The 22,481-nt window shown below is 34.4% G+C and overlaps 2 protein-coding genes across 4 annotated transcripts in view; both read right to left on the bottom strand.

The window, feature by feature from the left end:
- Positions 1-288: 288 nt before the first annotated feature.
- The window catches only part of LOC118737668 (UPF0565 protein C2orf69 homolog), a 579,466-nt gene continuing 557,273 nt past the window's right edge, over positions 289-22,481 (bottom strand). For 2 of the 3 annotated variants that reach the window (XM_036468348.1, XM_036468347.1), the window contains exons 2-7: positions 8,885-9,124; positions 7,720-7,847; positions 5,761-5,865; positions 5,076-5,685; positions 2,670-2,835; positions 289-2,603 (exon numbers count right to left, since the gene is read on the bottom strand). In XM_036468348.1, the coding sequence (XP_036324241.1) occupies positions 2,200-2,603; positions 2,670-2,835; positions 5,076-5,685; positions 5,761-5,865; positions 7,720-7,847; positions 8,885-9,070 (1,599 nt within the window). In that variant the 5' untranslated portion in view covers positions 9,071-9,124 and the 3' untranslated portion in view covers positions 289-2,199. Of the gene's footprint in view, positions 2,604-2,669; positions 2,836-5,075; positions 5,686-5,760; positions 5,866-7,719; positions 7,848-8,884; positions 9,794-22,481 lie in introns of those variants that run through there. The other variant, XM_036468350.1, reaches the window with a different exon arrangement.
- LOC118737669 (potassium channel subfamily K member 1-like) lies at positions 11,209-13,657 on the bottom strand. Its single transcript, XM_036468351.1, has one exon. It carries the CDS (start codon positions 13,199-13,201, stop codon positions 12,044-12,046), a length of 1,158 nt encoding a protein of 385 aa, XP_036324244.1. The 5' UTR covers positions 13,202-13,657; the 3' UTR covers positions 11,209-12,043.

Genomic DNA, 22,481 nt, shown 5'->3' with positions numbered 1-22,481 from the left:
GAAACTATTTACATAATCGGAGCGATTCCACGAAACCTCTCATGCTTCCACATAACTATTAAAAAATTTAAAATTTATTATTATTTAATTTAAAATACCACAGCATTTTATTTGAAAGTGATAACATTCTCTCAATGATCTAAGAAACTTTTCAGTTGGAAATATTGCGCTTCGTTGTGGAACTTCTCAATTTATAGATACTAGTTATTCCTATATGTACATACAAGCAATAAAAAATAATACTTCGGTCTGCGACAAATATTAAAAAAACGTAGCTCTATAAACAAATGTGTCCCAGTGGCGTGGGACTGAAATGGATGTCGATAACGAACAACATTGTGATATTTTTATATATGTAAATATATACATACATATATATATATATTTTTTCATTTATTATCGGACCATCGTGGCCGTCATAGCCGAGTGGTAACTGGTGCCTACTACCACACCTGTTCGATTCTTAGTCTGAGCAATATCCATAAAAAAATAGTTTTTTTCTAACATCGGTCGTCGCTCAACAGGCAATGGCAACCCCAGACAGGACTTGTGCTATGAAAAAGCGAAAAAGTGTTGGCGTAAAACTGCAGGTTTCTTTATTTGTGTGACAAGATAAACACACCTCAAATTGGATGAGATGCTCGGCCAAACACGTGTGAGCACCAAAGCTGTGCCTTAAAAGAACTGTGTGCATACTTTGGATTTAATTATTACTTTTTCTTAATTTTGGCAAATTAGAAATTTGCAGTAAGTTCTGGTTGTTGACCACGGGAGCAATAGCAGATTGAATCAGTTTGATTTGATGAAATCTAAACCAAAAGACTCTGGAATATTGTAAGTATTCACAGCTCTCTGGCTATTAAGGTAACTGGTTATTGATACGTATTCTACAGTGCATTTTATTTTTGCAAACTGATTACAAATAACTGCAGAGCCTCAGTAACCCTGAAGCTGTGAACCCCTATGCACGTCGTTTCTTTTTTTGAATAAAAAAACCAAAATTCTTCGTAATAAATCATTTTATATGAAAGCAAATTATGTTAAAGAAAAATAAATAAAAGCAAATTAAAACAAGCATATAAAAGCCTAAGAGGATTGCACTGGTTAATGGTGATTTATGCGTATAAAATATTTTCGACTATGAGTTGTTTTTTTTACAAAATTATCAAATATATGGATTTGAACATGAAGTATATATAATTAGCAGCTAAAAATATGTAGAATTATTGCTTTAATTTACCGCAAAAAAATTGTCTTTGATTGCAATAACTAAATTAGAATTATCCTGATATGAAAAAAACTCATATTTAGTTCAATATCCTCTTTCTCCACGGCAAGGTATTAAGTAACCGATTACTTAATTCAGTGGAAAAAAGAATTGTACAGCATTTAAATGGTTAATACATTTTTCCATTTAAATTAAACTTAACATTTTAAATAAGTAATGTTAAACTTTAATTTTTATATATGTATGTATAAAATGGGTTTTGTTTAAGAGTATGCAAATTTATAAAATTTCAATTGAAATTTATATGTATTATGAATTGCATACCTAAATACCTAATTGCATAACTTATGCTAACACATTTTATTTAAATAAAAAGTTTAAACCATAATAATATTCAACGATTTAAACAGATTTATCTTGATGGATGCGTGTATAAATATGTATATATAAATGTGTGGACATTTAATGGACATCGGAAGCTATATACACATAACCACAATTATGTAGGCTTTTATGCCACTCTCAAAAATTCAACGACAAGGCTGATGTTGTAGAAGCCTACCTTTTGCTCGAGAATAATGGTGAATTTTAGTTGGATGACCTCTGTGATGATGATGATGGCGCTGATTCGGCCTTGCTCGGCCCCTCTGCAGGTTTGGTGGTTTTTGACGTTGTTGGCGGTTATGCACTGCTGTTGCGTCTGCACTTGTAACTGTAGCTGGTGTAGTTGTGTTTTTTGGAAAATGTCGCGTATAATTATTTACAATTGATGTTGTTGCTATATCGAGCAAAGTAAAGTTAGACGGAGCAGCAACTACAGATTGATGCTGTTGCTGTTGTAATAACTGTTGTTGTGGCTGGGGTTGTACGCGCATAACTTTTTTCGATGTCGTTGCCAAAGCGCTGCCTGTCGGTTCCGCTATAGCCATCCTACGCAAGTGTAAGCGGCCAACATTGCGACGCCGGTGATGTCACTTCGGTCCGCTAGCACTTGTCTTGGCCAACTCTGAACGAATTGAGTTAAGCTGTGCTTGTTGCAACTGCTGTTGTTGTTGTAATTGCTCATTAATCTGAATATTGCTAGAAGATTGCTGCAGAGGTTGTAAAGCCGATGTTTGTTGCGGTTGTGTTGTTTGCTGTTGTTGCATTTGCAATTGATGTTGTTGGTTTAATGCATGAATGTGTTGACAAAAAGCTTGTAAAACTTCAAAGTGTGTCATTAAATTCGCCGTTTGACTGTCATAGTGCAGGTGCCGCGTTATCGGGGCGCCCAGACGTCGAAGCATATCCGTAAAGATCTTTTCTTCTTTTCGTATCCACGGCCGGCGATCGTCTTGTACCTGATATGGCGTCAGATGCACATGAATATTCATGCCTTCCGAAACGATGAAAAAATTACATTAAGAAAAATTTGCAATTATCTTTGTCCTGTTGGACCTACCCATTCGTGTAAGAGTTTCTAAAAGGCTTCGAGACGTTATCCATGTATTCTTTTGACCACCATGACCACCATCCAGCCAGTACATGTCTTTGATGCGTGAAAGCAATCGTATCATTGTACTATCATCGGGTGTAAGAGTTTTCAAGTAATGGAATTCGTATATGAACTGAAATAAAATGAAGTCTATATCAACAGAAGTGCTTTGGTCCTGAATAATTTGAGCAGAAGCATGTACTTTATTTATACATATGTATATTTCATAGTTTCAAGAGTACGCCATAAGTTAATATTACAAATATGTATATGTATGTATGTATGAATGTATCGACCGATTTTTGCGTCAACCACGTACCTGCATTAAACACACTTTAAAAACATTCAAGACAATTTGTTTACCTTCCTTCACTGGGACACAATGAATGAATTATATCGTTGGCTTAGTGTGCAAACGTACTTTTTATGAAAGTTGAGATTTTAATGCAGTAAGGTAGCACAACTCAAAATACATCATTACCAAAAAAAAAAAGTTATCGTAATGTCCCTCTTACTTGTTGTTATGCAGTGGTATGCAAATGTGCTAAGTCTGCCCGTGCACACGATAGCTCGAGCAAAAATTGATACATCTAAATGAAATTTTGTTATGTAGGTTGCCCTTTATCCAAGGTAGGTTGGCATTGAAAACGGGCGAAATCGTACTGTAACTACGCCCACTTCCCATATAAAGGTATTTTCCAAAAATTAAAGAACTACAATATTTCAGTAAAGTATGTGAAGTAGAATTTTGTAAAAAAATATTATTATGAAATTTTTGGAAAATGGGCATGATCCCGCCCACTTATGATGAAATCCTGTAACTCAGTAGCCCATTCACCAATCCTTACCAAACTCGGTACGAGCCTTGCTTAGGGTCTAGCCATTATAAAAAAAATTAGATGCACTTTTAAAATTCTTGACGTTTCCAGGCAATTCAATTTTTAAATTTACTCACAATCTCACACACACATTTTCACTTTTAACCTCAAGCAACAACAATTTCTGTGTTCATATGGCATAGTAGCTTATGTCGAAAGGCTGGCTTTAGTATAGTACAGCATTCGCAGCATACGATTGCGAATGAATCACTGGCACCGAGCCGTTGAAGAACTTTTGGCAAATAAACGTGCAAGAAATACATAGTTCCGATACTAGCAAGTAAATATTTTTATTACGTCTCATCAAAAAATTCCTTGTAGTTTGAAGGATAAAAAGATTATACTAAAGCCACTCCTCGACTTAAGCTACTATTCCATATGAACACAGATTTGTATTTTCAATTTTATATGATTTTGAAATGCTGGCAAACTTCAAAAATAATCATGATCGGCAAATTGAGAGAACGGTTCTTTGCTATGTTTTTATCATGGGTCTAGCTAATAGGCGGCATACACCGTGCGTCCGACACGTGAGTCGGTTTGGATGTGCTAGTAAAAATAAAAATGTTACACAGACATGACTCTGGTATGACTCTGAATCACTCAACTGTGTGTAGTCGAAAGGCGAGTCAACACGTACACAGTTGACTCGCGAGTCAGACACACCGTCTATGTTGCCTATAATAGGCAGCATACACAGTGCGTCTGACTCGGGAGTCGAGTTGGATGTATTTGTGAAAATAAATATGCGCTAGTTACACCGACATGCCACCACTTTATCGATTTCTACTAAACTTGGTTCATTTATATCATTGAGTCTAACTCAGCATATTATCGAAAACGTTTGAAATCGAGAAAAACACCCCTGCTTATCTTGAAAATGTAGTGCAGATGATGTTGAAACGACAATATTTGATACCTGAGCCGGGTACTCGCTTTTAATTATTTTCCTTAATAAATGGTACATAAATCTAAATCGTTATTTTTGTAAACAAAAAAAAATAAATAAATAAAAAAATAATAAAAAACAATAAACAAAAAAAAAAAAAAAATATGAAAAACAGGTTGATAGAAAATGTGCTAACTCTACATTAAAAGAACAAAATCATAAAGAGAAAATGTGGTTAGTTCCAGAAGAGCCTATAATTCTGCAACAGCTTTATTTTGAAATTGACCGATTATTGGTACTGAAACAAGACGAACTAAGGAAAAAAACTGCATTTACAAAATAGGAAAATATTACCAACAAAAAAGTAAGAGGGTTTTTTGTCCCTTCTGAAAAAAAAATGGACTTAGCACGTTTGCACACGCGTTACGATACGCCGTTTGTACTATGAGGGCGTCCAAAATTGGACTTTATTTAATTTTTTTAATAGCGATGCTTCGTTAATTTATTATAAACCATTCTATTTGCTTTATTTATGTGGTTAGAGTAAAAATGGGAGTATAGAATGAATAAATTATAATCTCGATTTTTACACCAAACATGACTCACTTGATTGAGGACCACACAGCCTTTGCTGAACCCAATTAAAACAAGTTTCGCTTTATCCAAGTTCAAATTCTCTCGCCACCACAAAGGATTGCTATTTAGACGCGGTTGCTGTTGTTGTGTTATGCATTCATTACTGTTGCTATTAACACCAATGTTATTGAAATGCTGGGTATTATTGGATTGCGTCTGCTGCGTTGTTGGTTGCAAAGGGACCGACTGTGCGCTTTGTGATGTTGTAGTCGCCAGGGACATGTTACTGTTTGTGGCATTATTTACTGTTGATGAAACACCTCCACCACTAGAATTACTGCTACCACCACCACTAACAACACCAGTACCAGTACCGCCGACATTTGGAAATATAACAGCACCGTCGGCATCAACAGTCACATTCTCCTGCACTTGCAATATATCAATATCCATATCTTGGTTATTATCAGTCAACGATGACGAGGAGGCGGACGAGTCAGTAGATGCCGTGGATAGTGTGGAGGATACCAAAGCAGCAGCAGCCGCCACAGCTGCAGCGGCCGCGGCAGCCTGTGCAGCCTGATCCATTATCTCGTTTTCGGGTATAGAGATCAGCCGTTGAGAAAGATTTTGAAGAAGTCTGAAGCGACAAAATAAATGTACATTAAGCAAATTTCCGAATAGTTGGGGCTGCATATGTTTATGTCGTACTCACTTTTCCAAATGTTGCAATGCATGGTTCATAGGAGTGTGATCAGGGACACCAGCGTTATTACCACGTACGAAATTGTCGAAGCAACTGAATGTTTTAAATTCCATTCTGTAAATAATCAAGCAAATTGTAGCCAATAAATTTTAATAACAAAGTATGTATCAATTTTAAACGCCACCCTAAAAGCTGTTAATTTTTCAATGCACATAGCTTTAAAATTTATTTTAAATAGAATATGTATGTACAGCTGCGGTAAAAATAATATCAGCAAAATTCAAAATGATGCTGCTGGCAACTTATCTTTATTTTATTTATTGTTAATTTTCATTTATAATATGGGTCGATCTATATCAGATACCGGATAAATAAAAGTTTCAAAGCTTGCATCACAGTATAGCTTGCACTATGATCACAAAAACTAATTAAACTTATAAAAAAAAAAATTAAAATTCACACGAGAAAAAAAGAAAAACTGTTGCGTATAATGCTGACTGCACACGAGGCAAGCGTTGAAGCAACCAGGGCATGATATTTCGATCGTTGTTCGAAACTAAAAATAGTTTGATATTTTGTGTTGGTTGTCGCAAGGCATATATACATATATATATATATATAGATTGGCGCTTACACATATGTTAGTGTTTGGCCGAGCTTCTCCTCCGATTTGTGGCGTGCGCCTTGATGTTGTCACACAAAGCGGAGGGACCTACAGTTTTACGCCGACTCCGAACGGCGATTGTATTTTTATGAAAAGCTGTTTTTCATGGTAGAAATACACTCGGACGTTTGCCATTGCCTGCCGAGGGACGACCGCTGTTAAGAAAAAACCTTGTTTCTATATTTTTTTTTGCGATGTTGCTTTGACCAGGGCTTGAACCCAGGTGCTGCGGAGTGGAAGCGCGCACTGCTTACCACTACACCACAGCGGCCGCAAGGTATATGTATTTAATAAGGTAGAAGTGATAACTAGCTCGAAATCTCTTGTACCTAGTTATAATGTCAAAAAACTGTTAACAAACAAATTAACCCTTTGAGGTGCGAGTGCTATGTTTGCTACAAATTAGTATCAATTGAAACGCATCAGCATAAATACATACATATGTACGTATACTAATTTTAGCAATTCCACTTAAATATACTTTCAAAGAATTTTAATTGCATTCGCATTTTATATGCACATATACATAAGGACAGAAACGAATACCAGTTTTTCTACGCAAAAAACCGATTTTAAAAGTAAAACTGTTTCATAGGCATGTCATTTATATGAGCAGTTAAGGTGCCAAAATACCGAATACGGGACATTAAAAGAAATACAGGACGTTTGGCGTCTGGCGTATGAAATAAATAAATTACTAGGGCGAAATAAGCTAATAGTAAAAAGAGATATTTTTAAAGCAAGCTTCAAAATATGAACGAAATCGGACCATAAGTACTGGTTTGCTAAATACATCGACTCGTGCGCCATCTATCGGCAAAATTATTATTTTTATTTATCCTTTTCATTTAGTTAATATACGTGCCAAATATGAACCCAATTGGACTATATATATAAAGGTTTTTCTAATATCTCGACTTCTGCGCCACCTATCGGATTAACTCATCATTCGTATTGCATTGTCATAGGGTTCTGAGATGTATTGCTGTGAATGAATGTGGTTGTTGTTCACATTTTATTGTGAAGCAGCATAAATTAGCTACACTAACTATCGGATTACATTCGACGACACCGATTCGTAATAGAGAATAATAGAATGCAAGTGTTTATAAGGACGGATGGTCACCGTAACCATACATAGCACACACTACAGAGGGGTTGCCGCAATGGTTATATCAACGGTTGCCCCATGTGTATTGAATAAGAAAAACAAGTTGCCTCAACGCGCTGCTTCAACGGTATGTAGTAATTATAAAAGCGAAATACACTATAGAATGATTTTTTTTTAAGAAACGGTTAATCACCTTACAGGCCGGATGACAATGATGTGTGCGCGCGGAAAAGCTTCGCGTAGTAATATAGCGGAGTTCTCCAAATTGTATTTCATGTAGCCGCGACTGTCTCTGTTCGTTTCCATGCTCTCCGGAAAGTCCTAGATGGAGAAAGAAGAGGATACATTAAGCAAACAAAAAAAAATCGTAATGGTCTATGCATACTAGGAATGTTATTCCCGAGATCCGGGGATACCGGGATCCCGGCCTTTTTAAGGTCCCAAAAAGCCCGGGATTTTCGGGATTTGTAATTTGCACTGATCGCTATTGACTATATTTCATTTTTTAATTAAAAATTAATATTTTTTTATAAATATCTCGTCTACGTCAGTAATTCAAAAATGATTTAAAAAATTTAGAGAAATGTGCTTAGAGAAGAAGTATGGGCATCAAATTAAAGAGGAAAGAAAGAAAGTATTGAAAATGTTCTTTTAAAATTTTATCCTTGAAATTTCGCAATATTTTTTTTTGAAAAAATTATATGTTCAGGACTTATATATGTAAACTCGATAACATCCTCGAATTTCGTCCTTCTAACTTTATCAGCTTAAAAAATTACCTATTCGTCCTTGTGAAGTTCTAAAAAATTTCCTCTTGCATTTGGTACCCATATTTTTTTTTACATTGCATTGATTTTTTTTTTTTAATAATTTTTGAAATCAATCAACACTTTGAATTTACAAAGTCCTTTAAAATAAATCCTGATGTCAGAGAGAAAAAATAAAAACACTACTAATAAAAAAGTAGTTTTCAACCCCAATTCGTCACTACACACGAATAAAGGCGCGTTAGTGTTTTGACGGCGAAAAAAGGCGCGTAAAAAATTTTGCGAAAAAAGATGCTTATGAAAAACTTCGGCGAAGTATGTTAAGAGTCTTTGACGCAAAAGTTTTTTTATGCGTCTTTTTCGCCGTCAACTTTAAAGCTCGCGTCTTTATTCGGGTCTAGTGACGATTTATTTAATATTTATTTTATGGTAGGAGAGCTGCTTAAACAATATAGAAGCAATTTTTTCGATTTAAGTTGTTGAAAAGTAATGAATATCTATTGAATATTGGATTGTGATAACGACATCCATAGTGTATTTTTTACGAAAATTTCAAATACATACATAATTATAGTACACTGCCTAACATACCTGTACGTCACCGCCAAAGTAAACAACGGCCGTGGAATCCTCCGCATTCTCGCTGCCCGTCGGCCGTATCGGTGGACAATAGACAATATCATTTGCCCGATTTTGGAAACCAGTGACGGCAAATATACGAAATGGGCCAGCTGACGTGCTCGGTGTGCATAGACGATCCGTACTGCCGCCTAGCATTACCCCGAAGTTTGTGACCCTTTTTTGTAGTTTCAAAAAATGTTCAATGATGGCCTGTAAGAAACTGTGATTTAGAAATACATACTACGTACTTAGATTGAGAGATTTAATTTGTAGAAATTTCGTCGTTGCCGCACATTCAATTGACTTGCTTTGCGTGGCTTTGAGAGATAGGTAATGAGTAAAGTATTAAGACGCTTTGGGCTCAGATCTTTAACCGTCAAGCATAACAAACCATGAGACTTTATTCAAAAAGGCTCCTGTTTAGCTAGTGTGAAGTAATTTTAGCAATTTAAAAATTTTACATTGCAGATCTACAGTGTTCCACTAAAGCCCTTCTGGAAGTCCTTCTATAGGTAGCGAAAGCAAAGGGCCTTCAATTTGTGCCACTCCATACAAAAAAGCAAGGAGCAACGAATACAGAGTGGAAGGCCTATTAAGTCTAAAGAAGGCCTTTTGGAAGGCCTTTTAACTCCTGAAATTATCTACTGGGCTATTCCATTTGTTGTTGCAAATCGTTCATCTATAACAAACTGTCGAAATTGTGTGACTTTGGATCTGTTCCTCAGGTACTTGGAACACCTCCTGAATCTCCCAATCTTAATCCAATCAAGCATTTACGAGACGAAAGAAGCATCCCAGAAGGTAATTTAGGTAGGCCTTCTTAAGTGAAGCCATTCTAAGAGGGTAACCCAAGAAGGGCTGAAAAAAGTACTTCCTTGTATGCGTTTTAGAAGGGCTTATCTATTTACAATTTACACGAATACATAAATTTATATTATTCTGCATTACAAATGAATTTCAATAAACATTTTAAGTTGCAATAATACATGTTTGATATAAACCTTAAGCAAATACTTCAAAGATGTACATATGTATGCTTTTTATAAATTAAACAACCAACTTTTAAAGAAGTCCTCCAAAAGGCCTTCTGAAGAACGTCTGGAAGGCCTTCTATGGGTAGCAAAAGAAGAAGCCATTCAATTTGTGCCACTCCATACAAAAAAGAAAGGAGAAAGGAATGTAAAGTGGAAGGCCTCTTGACTATCAGGAAGGCCTTCGGAAGGGCTTTTAACTCCTGAAATTATCTACTGGGATATTACGTCAAAAAATCAACTAAAAGTCCGGAAAAAGTCATTTAAAACTTGGTGCAGTTCACGCAAAATAGACTACAGGACGCAATAAAATAAAAAAGGATACTAAAATTAGTTTCAATGTCATAAAAAATGCCAAATACTTTTGTCCAGCTGAGTTGCCTTAATATATTGAATTATTTTAAATTTAGTTTAAATAAATTAAATATGCTGATTTCTTCTTTGATATGAGACCTTTCTTTACATTTTTATAGAAAAATATATTTATTGGATTTTCTTCCTGTTTTAAAATTTTTTGTCTCAGTATGTTGTAATGCCGGCCACTTTTGTCCATGACTGTACCTGAGAAGTGATGCTAATTTTCTTGTAGGCCTTGATAGGGAAACAAATAATCAAAAAATGTAATTTTCCACACACCCCCAAAATCTTCACTTATGGTTAAAACCCCTGTTTTGCTTAGCTTTGCGCACTTAAACGCCCCCCACCCACCGGTTAAAGAAAGAAGAAACTTAGACATTTTGAATAATGTACACTTGTGGCCAGCTGATTAAGTTAAGTGAGTGACATTTTGACCAGTTTTGGCTACTTTTCTTTTTATTTAATGTTCATGTCAATTTTTAAACTTTTATAGTGGATATGTGTGTTAGGGCGGGTCATTTTTTTTCACTATGCGCATATAGCATAGGAGGATTCTACGTGTAATTCTAAGCAAATTTGCCAAAGAAATCATGGGTCTACAATCAATTTCTGACATACAAATTGACCCGTCGCTAATGTGTGTGCTCGCCAAGCCACACACAATTTTGTTCACTTTTTTCAACGTTGGCGATGTTTTAAGCACTATTTCATAAAGCAACCATACTAGCCCTGAATTGATTCAAAGAGAACGTTTAATAAAAAATCGGGTTAAAACAGACTGAGTTATTCAACTTAAAAAATTTTATGCTAAACAACTAAAAAATGTTTGCTTAAGAGTTTTTTTTTTATAGTTCAGCTTATCAGAAAAAATATATTAAAAAAAGTTAAAAAAAAAAATTGCTTACCTTATTATTTCTTTTAAAATTTTTAACTAAACCCATATTTTAAATTAAAACTGCTAGCAAAACCTTAGCTAAGAATAGTTTATGAATTAGTGGAGATTTTCAAGATGTTTAATGGATTTTCAAAAACAACACTCGACTAGGCTTAGGACCTGCAATCTGTCGCTTAAAATGTTCGTGCAATTTTCTTGATTTTGTAACAAGGTATTATATTCGCGTAATGTTTGCAATATACATACATACATATTTTATTTTATAATTGTTCTACGCTTAAGATTGAATGGAACATTTACATATCTACATACTATTTTATTTTTCTTAATGAGCTCTCCTTTTATTTAGCCATGAATGTCTGCATTGAATACCACCGATCTGTATTGTTTAATTTTTTTCGCCACAGGCTATTTTTTAGGATATCAATCTCTTTATGCTAATAATATTATATTAAGTATGGCAAGGTCTAATATAGGAAAAACAACCCGCAGATGTTGAGTTGTGGATTTATACTTAAAGTATTGTTGAAAAATCGATCCTCACCTTTTTGCCGAATTTGTACTCAGTTGCCATATACATTTTGTTTAACGCAAAAAAAAAAACATTAATGATTCAAAAGCACAACGATTATCAAAACATTCCCGCAATAACGCACAATTGTAAATATTTATATTTGTACACACATTTAATTTCATATTAGTGGTCAATGGCTTTGACCACTTAAGTACCTCTTGTTGATAAAAAATCCAAACATTATTAAAAATTCACATTCCTCTTTACTCGTCGATTTTACATCCACTCAACACACAAAATAAATATTATCGTATGTCTTTAAATGGTATATTTTAGTAGTAAACGTCGTCATAGTATTCACGCGTCCCACAGCAGCCCATAAAACGTATACGCGTATCTTCCAGGCACAATTTCGTATCCTCTTTGATCTCATTTATTTTCATGCGTACCGCCTCACGCATCAAATTGTAGCACATTGATACCAGGCCCATGCCGATAAGCATATAAAAGAAATTGATTGCTAATTTGGAATTTTGATCGGTTATTAATTGCATATTAAAAATTTCTTCAGGATCGGCAGAAGCATCTTCTTTTATTTTCACTGCTGCCGCATCAATATCAGCTGCAGTGATCAATGACGCTCCAGGTACGAAATCTCCAAACCCAATTTTACACAGGGAAGTCATGCAGAAGTAGAAGGAGTTGAGAAAGGACCATTTTTCCCAATTCGCAAACATAACGGTGCCGGTAAGGATGTAGGATATTATTACCCAAAGGCAAGCTGTTGATGGTACAATAATTTTCTTGCGTTGATATCCGCTTAAGCTTCCATTTTCCAGTGCATCTAGACGAGATTCATATACTGTTCGCTCCTGCGTACACTCGTGCATGCTGCGATAGAGAAATTTGAATGAGCCCGCCAATACTTTGCCCATGTTCAGGAAGTAGAGTATATAGAGTGGTATACCGAATGTCGCGTAGATAACTGTGAATCCTTTTCCCCACGGTGTACGTGGCACCATATTACCATATCCGATCATTGTAATCACTGATAGACAAAACATCAACGCCGCAGGAAAGGACCAAATTTGCTCCGGCGTTCGACCCACATAGCCATTTTTTATCAACGTAGCAATTTCTGTTTGATATTGCCGCAATATTACGTCCGTGTTGTTTTGCCATTCAGCGCGATCAAAAGTGTTGAACTTTTCAGTGATATTCCACATTTTCTCCGCACAATTATTCCGCAACTCAGCGACATAGGCTGTCGTCTCGTCAATATATTCACGCTCTATATGCATAAAGGAGAGTGCGCCAAAGATGGCATACAGTACTATCAACGCGCCCACGCCCACTTGCGTGCACATAAATGTGACAAAGTTACGGCAACAACGTTTGACACGCTTTCGCGGTTGATTGCTGGGAGAGGAGGACGAATTTGAGGAACCGGCGCGGCTGTTACGACGCGAGTTTCGTACGGATTTTGGCATTTTGGATTTCGTATAGAATAAAGTGATATCTAATATATTCTATCCACCATTATGTAATTAGCCTACCGACTCATCCGATGTCAATGCTATTGATAGATTAATACCCTCACTCCGACGCATACATACATCTGAACGTCAATCGATATTATGCCAATTTTGATTTCTACACAGTTTAATAGTTTATCATAATTTCCACACATTTTTCCATAAATCCCAGAAATAGTCCCAAAAATAGCCTACGGCGAGACGCATTACACACTAGCGTTTACGTGAACTACACTTGAAAGCATTTTCAACAGCCACGATCTGTTCATTCTCGTTTACCAAAGACGACTAACGGCTCGCCTAATTAAATATATATTTTCCTATGCAGTAGCACTCAGCTACCGAAATATTCTCTCTTGTTGCATTATTTTATGTTTGTTTTAGCACTCTCGTAAATGTTTGATGTTTGTTTACATACCGATCGCTGTGAGGAGTGCTGAGGCAAAGAGGTAATATCCATTTATTAGTTCAGGGGATGCCTGTGCAGCGTTATCGCACACTGCAATAATAACACATCTCAACAAAAATCTTAAAATTTTATGCGGCACAAGAGCTAAAATGTCAATATGACGCTTTCTTTTTATCTTATTTCAAAGGTTCTACTTCGTATTACAAAAAAAAAAAAATCAATAAATGCATACAAACCATAAAATAATTTAAATCAAAATTTAATCATTCACTATTTTATGATTTTTATTTTAAGCCGAAAATAAATTCATATTATTTGCTTTTTCTTATTTCGCGTAGCGATAATTATTACTTTGTAATTTTTCCACTTAAAAATAAAAATAAAAATAAAAAAATATATAAATAAGTTAAAAGTAATTAAAAATAATAATAAAATGATCTGGATCGAAAAATAAAAATCAAACCATAATAATTTCTTTTTAGCGAAAATATAGAACTAAAAAATATTAATCATTATTTTTAATTTTTAATGGGTTAAACTCGAAAAAAGTGATCGCAGATTATAGCAGCACGTATATGAATTGATTTATTGGTTAGCACCACAAGTTGTTGTATACTGTCGCATTGCTATATGTGCTCATACATCCATATATGTATATACAGTGACTCACAGAAGTATCTTGCATTGATTTTTTTACGATATTCAAACTATTTTTCAAGGTAAATTTTTCGTTGATTTTTTATAGCCAACAACAAAAGCCATGTAAATCAAATTATGAAAATTTCAAAGAAATTAAGGATAATTATAATAATAAACAGATTTTCCAAAATATTTCGAGTATGCAGTTAAATATTCTAGGCAATTTTAGCATAACAAAGTGTAAATTTTGAAGTTGCATTTTCTTCCATATAACGATTTTTTTTTTGTATGGAAGAAAACACCCAACACAATCAGCAAAAAAAAAAACATATCAAAAATCAACGGCATTTTTTTAGCAACTATTTGTGAAAGTATTAATGATTTTCAGTGCTTTTAAAGTTTCTGAGGCGTTGTTTACTTTTACTTGAGAATTGTTTGGTATTACCGAAAATTTTGTGGAAAATACCTAAAAAAAACTCCCTGAAAATTTTAACACCAAATCGCTAATATCCACATTTCTTGAGATATTGGACTTTGAAGTTGATCAACAATTTCTACAATTTAGCTTAATAGTCCATGAAAATTCCACACTACCTCAACTTTAAAGCCCAATATCTCAAGAAATATCGATGTTAGCGATTTAGTGTTTCGAAAAAAAACGAGAATTTCATGAAAAAGTTGGGTTCTGACCCGCACTACCTCGCTGGTGGGAGTACTTAATGTTAATATTGAGGGTTTAAATTTTCAGGGAGTTTTTTTACGGTGTTTTCCACAAAATTTCGAGGTAGGAGAGAAAAAAACAATAGCCGCGAAAAAAAAGCACCCTAATATAGATGCTTCGGAAGAAATTCCGATTTAATAAATACGCTAAAGGAATTTTTATAATTTAGGTGTTAGGGTTTAAGAAAGCTTTACTTAAAAAATATTTTAGAAGGAGGTTGCCATCTGTTTACAAAGTTTAATTCATGCTGGCAGAATTCTATAAGCAAGTGCGAACGTATAATATCGCACCCTAAATCAAAAACCGTCACAACTCGAATTTTTTCAAAATTTATTTATTTCCATAAAACAGTTCAACCATATATCTAACGTCCACCAAAACTTCTTCTGCATCACCATTACCTTTAACTGGTAAAATACTATTAAAACTGTGTTTGTTTTGCTTGCGCCGCACATTGTTTCGACTATATGGCAGGTGGAAAAAAGTCATGGCGACCACTGATAAAAAAAAACAGTTGGGCTTATAGAGGGAAAAGTAAAAGTCATAAATACAAAATTTCAGATCACTTACTCACTCCCCCTCTCCTCGAATGGAACGTTTCCAAAAAAATACTGGAATCGGTGCGACACAGACTAATGTTGTGGTTGGAACAGCATACGAATTCCCCAGAGAAAGGGGAGAGTTGCTGGAGGGACAGTCCTGGGCAGCGTTGCCATTTTAGCCGTTTTCCGGCTAGATTTAGCCGGTTTTGATAGCAACTAGCCGGAGAAAATTCGATCTAGCCGGCAGCCGATTTGTTAGCCGGTTTGTAAAAAAAAGTTAGCCGTTTTTTAGCCGATTTTACTATTTGCCTAATTTTCAGGTGCAAAAAGTAAACAAGTTGTTCGAAAGCAATAATGCAGACACAATGAAGATTTTTAATGAACTCAATGTTTTACTTTCGCATCTATGCTCCCTAGTGGTTATTAGCGCGGACACATTTGATCCTATATGCTTCCCGTTGGAACCATACCTTGCTCCATTTCCTCAGTTTTATCACAGTTTTGAAGAGTATTTAAAAACAAAAGTAAGCACAAACGCTTTTGACCACGAAGCCGAGAAAATAATTCGAGAAAATGGTCGCTATTTTATTATCACTTTAATAAAGGAATTACGCCAACGCCTCCCTACAAATATTGCCACACTAAAAAAAATTTACTTTTTTCGATTGGAAATGCATTAAGAGTAATTAAACCAAAAGTATTTGTTCAACTACAGCAACAAAAACACAAATATAATGACGACGAAATAACATCTATAGAGATGCAATGGCAACGGTTAACGTTACATACCTGGAGTAATTTAGACTCAACTGTAAAATTTTGGGCCGAAGTTTATCAAATTCGAAATGCTCTAGGAGAAAACACTTTTGCTGATCTTTGCAACCTAGTTTTTAGTTTTCTTGTTTTGCCTATAAGTAATGCAGAAGTAGAGCGAATATTTAGTTCAATGAATATAATAAAAACTAAGCAAAGAAATCCAATGTGCGTTAAAACGTTAAACTCTATTTTATATATAAGATACGGTTTAAAACGTGAAGAAAAATGCTGCCATAATTTTACTGTAGATGACGATCTCTTAAAATTAATGAATTCAGCTGATATATACAATAGTGATTCATTTGATGATGAGGAATATACACTCGATATAAATTAATGGTGTTAACTAGTCTTTCGTTTCTTGCGATTTATTTAAATAAAGCATGTGAAATTTCACTTAAACATTTTAGCCGTTTTTAGCCGCTTTTTTTTTGCCAATCTAGCCGGTCGGCCCAAAAAGTTCTGGCAACACTGGTCCTGGGCCAGATATAAATCTGGGTCGTTCCGGTTACGTAGACTCGACTATCGTCGGAGTGACACCGACAAATTACTTTAGTTGCCTTTGGCGCTGAACCCATTAAAGCGAGTGTTTCTTTTTCAAATGTAGTCAATTCTTAAGTGTTGTGTAATACTATAGTGAGGGTATTAATCATTTATTTGGCATTTTCCTATTGGTATTTTCTTATAAAAAAAATTTACTTTGAAAGGAAAGATTATAAAAAAACAAGTAAAAAAGTCAAAGTTCGGGCGGAGCCGAACATTAAATACCCGGCGCAAGTATTAAATATACATATGTATGTTTTTCGCCTTTCCGAAAACTAGCGCTACATGGTAAACAGGGGTGTTTTTACCCCTATTTTAAACATCTTCGATAGAACGTTCAGTTAGAAATAATAAGATAAACTTATGTAACCATATGTGGGCAGCATCACGCCCATTTTCTAAAATTCCAAATAATGTTACTTCTTTTCAGGGGATTGTTACTAGTAAAGATGTTTCGAATGTCATATTTTTCACATTCGCGAATAGTACAGTTATTTACGGCATCACTAAAAAAGGAAATGCCTTGCCATGTGAGAGAGAAACAGAAAGTGAACGCTCGACAACCCACAACAAAATATTTGGCGCGGGAGGGAGATGAGAGAATGAGATTGCGAAAATGTACGTGCATTAGAAGTGTTCCATAATGCAAAAATTTACCTTGCATATTTTTGCCGTGTGTTCTAACTAAGCTTCAAGTAGTGTTCACTGTAAATCGGTACACGTTCCAGCTATTCCTGTACAGCAATTGTTGAAATGTACATATCAAAAAATTTCAATGCAGGTCGTTAGACAATAGATGTTCCATTATGAGGTTTAAATTTCGTAGTACCGGCTTCTAATCTGACAGTTTTATTCCGACATTTCGAGATCAAAAATCAAATTAAAATTAATATTACATTTACATTGGACCAAAATGCGTGATTTGAAATCAGTCATTTGAAGGTGTTTACACTGCTTGATCCGCATTTGCTTTGACTTCTCATCAAATGAAAAGGGAAGACAAAAACAAAATGTATGTAAACAAACACTACATTTATTATATTGTTAACGCTTTTTGGACACAAAAAAAGGCAATTATTCTTTGATTAAACTAAAAATGTGTAAAGCTCTTGTATAAATTAACAATTTTTACACACAAATTTCAAAGATTTATTTATTTCGTTGTGTTTGTTTTGTGTTTGAAAAATTCCAAATGTCAAAGACAAACCAAAGCTTTTGTGGAACTTTTGTTTCTGAGTGCGTTCAATAAAATAGTACGGCAATTGGAACGCATTTGTTTCGTGATTTTGTGTAAATGCGTCGAAATGCGTCATTCTGGAAATGTGAATTTGTATGGAGAAATGCTTGATTTGGCCTCGCATTTGAGGTTTCTCGCCCAAATGACGCATTTGGGCTCAATGTAAATGTAATATAAAGATTTCAAAAACTTCTAATTTTTCTCCAAATATTAATGGATTTTCTTTTTGCTCAAATTAACGGAGTAAGCTAATCATTAAAAAACATGATGTGAATAAAGTTCTGGACGTCATCAATTTGAGTCCTATTTATGTCAAATCGAAAAATATACGGTATTTATTTGAAACAAAATTAGTAGAGATGTGCGAATTGTGAAAAAACATAAACTAAAGATAGTTTAATAGAGCAAGTTGCTTACTGAAGTCTCTAGAATGGCTGTTCAGAAAAATTGTATCACTATCAAAGAAATTGTCTGCTATTTATTTATCCAAGCAAAATATGAAACTTTCGTTAACGTGTACCTAAATAAAAATGATAAATAAAAAAACTTTTATAATTCGTCTATTTTTTTATTTTTTTTATCAAGAATTGGAATTCTAGCACAGAAATCAAAAATTGACATTGAAATTTTATTTATTAAAAAATTTGTTTTTATCATTTAAATACTGCAATGCCGGCATTTGAACGTGGGACACACGGAATTATAGTCGACATCTCTACCTACTCGGCTACGGCAGTCAAAAGCTTTTCTGATTTTGAATTCATATTTTTCATATGTGACAATGAAATCAGTTCCACTCATGTGGAAATCAGGTCCCCTCTTGTGGAAATCGTAGAGCATTTCATTTTATACATATTGAATGCACAGAATGCGACGAGAGCTTTTATTTGATAAAAATCTTGATAAAATTTCTTTACAAATAATTTATATTTTCAGCCCGATTCTGTGCACTTGATAAGTTAAAAATCCTTATAATTTGTCAATTTTTTATTGTTTATCAAGAATTGGTATTCTAGCACAGAAATCAAAAGCTCTTTTCTTCATAAATTATCAAGATTGAAAATGCTTTTGAAAAATTGAAATTTCACGTTAAATGTATAAATTCTGTATACAAAATTTGTTTCTAAAGCCCTGTATGCAGCTCTGAAGAAAACGGTCAAGAAAAACTTGCCATTATTTCGCGTGTGTCCAAGGAATTTTGACATTTTTGATACCCCACAGCCTGTTGCCTCACTCTTTCCCCAAGAAATAATGGAACGGGCATGATACAAAAAAGAACGTAGTTTCAATAAACAACTTTTTGATTAAAAAGCAGATTTTTGACAATTGCTCAATTGTGAAAAATTCGAAGCGGCATTACCCAATTGTAAGTTTTTTGGTGTGGGACATTTTATATCCTAAATTTGGGATTATAAAGAAAATAGTTGTATTAATATATACCTTTTAAAAATAATCAATATCTTATCTTGAAAACGGTTAAATTTTACATTAAATTCTTTAACAACTTGCCACATCATTATTTTAATATTAATACAATTTTAGTGAACATATTTTAAAATTATGTTAGTGTCCTCATGTCATCTCATTATTTCACAATGTAGTTTTCTATATCGGATACGTGATTCTGATGTAATTCTGAAATTATACATTTACACAAATTACTGAAATTACACATTTCGATGAGTTATTTAAAACATATTGTCTTTGTCCATTTAACAGCAATCAAATTTACTTTGGAACCCATGGGCCGTAAAATTTTTCTAGCAACACATATTGTTTTCACATGAAATTTTGACACACCCAAAATTGAAGGATAAAATAAATAGATAAAAACAAATTTTCAATAAAACTGATTTGTGTAGTCCAGGGGTGTCTTTAGTAAATGTTTTGGAGGCTGTTTTAATATATCCTATCTTATTATATATTTCTTAGCTTTTCTACATTCTGAGAAGTTGAGAGAATGAAGTCTAATATTCTTTTTTGGTCAACTACGATGTTTGATTTCATTTTTTGCAATCATTAGTTCATTTCGCTTGAGGAGTCACAATGCCCAGCTTTTTTTTTGAAATTTCGGACACAAGTTTTCCAATAATGGTTATAGGCTAAAACAAAACCGATGTCTAAAGGGCGTGTAGAACCTCCCATACAAATCGAATTTTTTATAGTGCATATTGTGGAAGTATTTGTGGTAGAGTCCTGGAACTTTGTATGGATATATGTATATGAAGTCAATCTCAACCTCATGGAAAAATATGAGTTTATTGGAAAATGCGGCGTGCCACCGTAGAACTAGGAATAGAGGTAAATGAAATCAATCCCAAACCTATGAAAAATGGGGGGTATATGAAAACAATCTCGTAGCCGTTGAAAAGAGCTAGCGGTATAAGCCAAATAAACTAAAATTCTGGTGACGCATAAATACCTCTGGAAGCATTTACCTAGAATACTGTGATAAGGTATTTTTCCAACGAAAATATGTACAGAAAAACGGGCGCCACACCTTCTTGAAAGTAACATGATCACAGGGTGTATCCCGAAAACCATTTTAAGCTAAACCTTCGGGGATTACATTCTTGCCAAGACCCACAGACATAAGCCGAAATTGCGTCGCAAGTTTTATGCTCGGCTTGGATAAGGTTTAACCACTTAACCCCCCTTTGTTTTCGTCGCTACTGAATTCTATAAACTGTCAGCTTTCACACAATTTAAAATATACATGTGTATTTAAAAATGTCATGAAAATTGTGTTGCTAGCTTCATGTTGCAAAAATGTTTCAAGGAAATGTTGTGGAATTTCACACTTATTTCTTGTATATTTCTTATTATGCTATGCTTAAGAACAAAATATTTTTAAATCGACAAAACATTAATAAGAAAATTTGAAGGATTTTAGATATTGGGTATGGTAGCACGAAATGTCACAATCTGCTTAATTGTCAGGTTGTTAATATGGCGACGAAAAAAGTGACAATGGAACTACCTTGTTTTTTGTATCATGGGAACGGGCATATATTTCTGTTGCAAACCTGGGTTGCCTTGTGCTCTTTTTTCACAAAAAACTTAAGAAAACCGTAGTAGAAAGCGTAGTAAATTTCTTAAGAACTGCGTACTGCCTCAAGGAAATTTGACTCAAGAAAATTTCTTAGCCATTTCTTGTACGTCATTTTATATGGAGTTTTTGCTTTTCTTGAGAGCTGCATACAGGCCTTAACAATTAAATACTCCATGTGCCGGCATTTGAACCTGAGACACACGGAATTATAGTCGACATCTTTACCTACTCGGCTACGGCAGTCAAAACCCTGCAGGAAATGTATCTAACTATAAGCTAACATTAAGTTGATTAGAAAGCTAACTATATTTCTATGGCGATGGCCGCTAAATAATCAAGGGTGGTTTACCTCTGCTTTAGATGTAGTCAAGGGTGGTTACCTCTGCATTTGATGTAACTAACTTGTGACTAACTACTTTTGGACATAAGATATCAATAGGAAACACAAAATATTTTTTTTATTTTTATTTACTTTATTTATTTTATTACAATTCATATTTGTTTCCATATTCTGCTGTATGTGGTCCCATATTCGAACTCCGTCAGACATAACTTCAAAATGATAATATGAAATTTCGATCTTCCTTTTATTTGTACTCAATTCGAAAATGTATTTGCGAAGTGTAGTATATTTAAATAGAAACGGGTTTAAAGAAAACAATCTCGAGCTTTACTCCTACATTACTTGTCAACTAGTTTCAAGTTAGCTTTTTGCAGCTAACTACAGGTTATATATTTTATAGAAATCCCGCAAAAAAGCTAACTACAAGTGGGTTATTTTCTATCAATTGGTAATTTTTTTCTGCAGGGAAGCCTTTCTGCTTTTAAATTCATATTTTTCATATCGACTGCTGAGTGGAAGATCGACGTATCTCGGCAGCCATTTCGAAAACGCCCTACCTCAAAAAACTTTTCAAGAACGCCCTATTTCAGAATTTTATTAAAAAACAACCTATCTCAGAATGCGGTTCAAAAACGCCCTATCTCACTTCAAAATGTATTGAAAATGTGCCGATATAGGGCGTTTTTGAATCGGCAGCTGAGATAGGGTGTTTTTGAAATGAATTCTGAAATAGGACGTTCTTGAAAAGTTTTTTGAGATAGAGCGTTTTCGAGCTGGCTGTCGAGATAGGTCGATCTTCCACTCAGCAATCGATATGTGACAATGAAAACAGTTCCACTCATGTAGAAATCGCAGAGCTTTTTGTTTTATAAATATTGACACAGAATGCGAAGAGAGCTTTTATTTGATAAAAAACTTGATAAAATTTCTTTA

The sequence above is a fragment of the Rhagoletis pomonella genome, unplaced genomic scaffold (genome assembly GCF_013731165.1).
Source record: "Rhagoletis pomonella isolate Grant_MI unplaced genomic scaffold, Rhpom_1.0 Rhpom_scaffold_00004, whole genome shotgun sequence".
Taxonomy (NCBI): Eukaryota; Metazoa; Arthropoda; class Insecta; order Diptera; family Tephritidae; genus Rhagoletis; species Rhagoletis pomonella.
Note: the sequence above shows the minus strand (reverse complement) of the source record. Positions and strands in the feature narration are given on the sequence as shown.

Bases quoted from the DNA above. Each gene is read 5' to 3' on its own strand.
- LOC118737669 (XM_036468351.1), bottom strand. From the start codon at position 13,201: ATGCCAAAATCCGTACGAAACTCGCGTCGTAACAGCCGCGCCGGTTCC.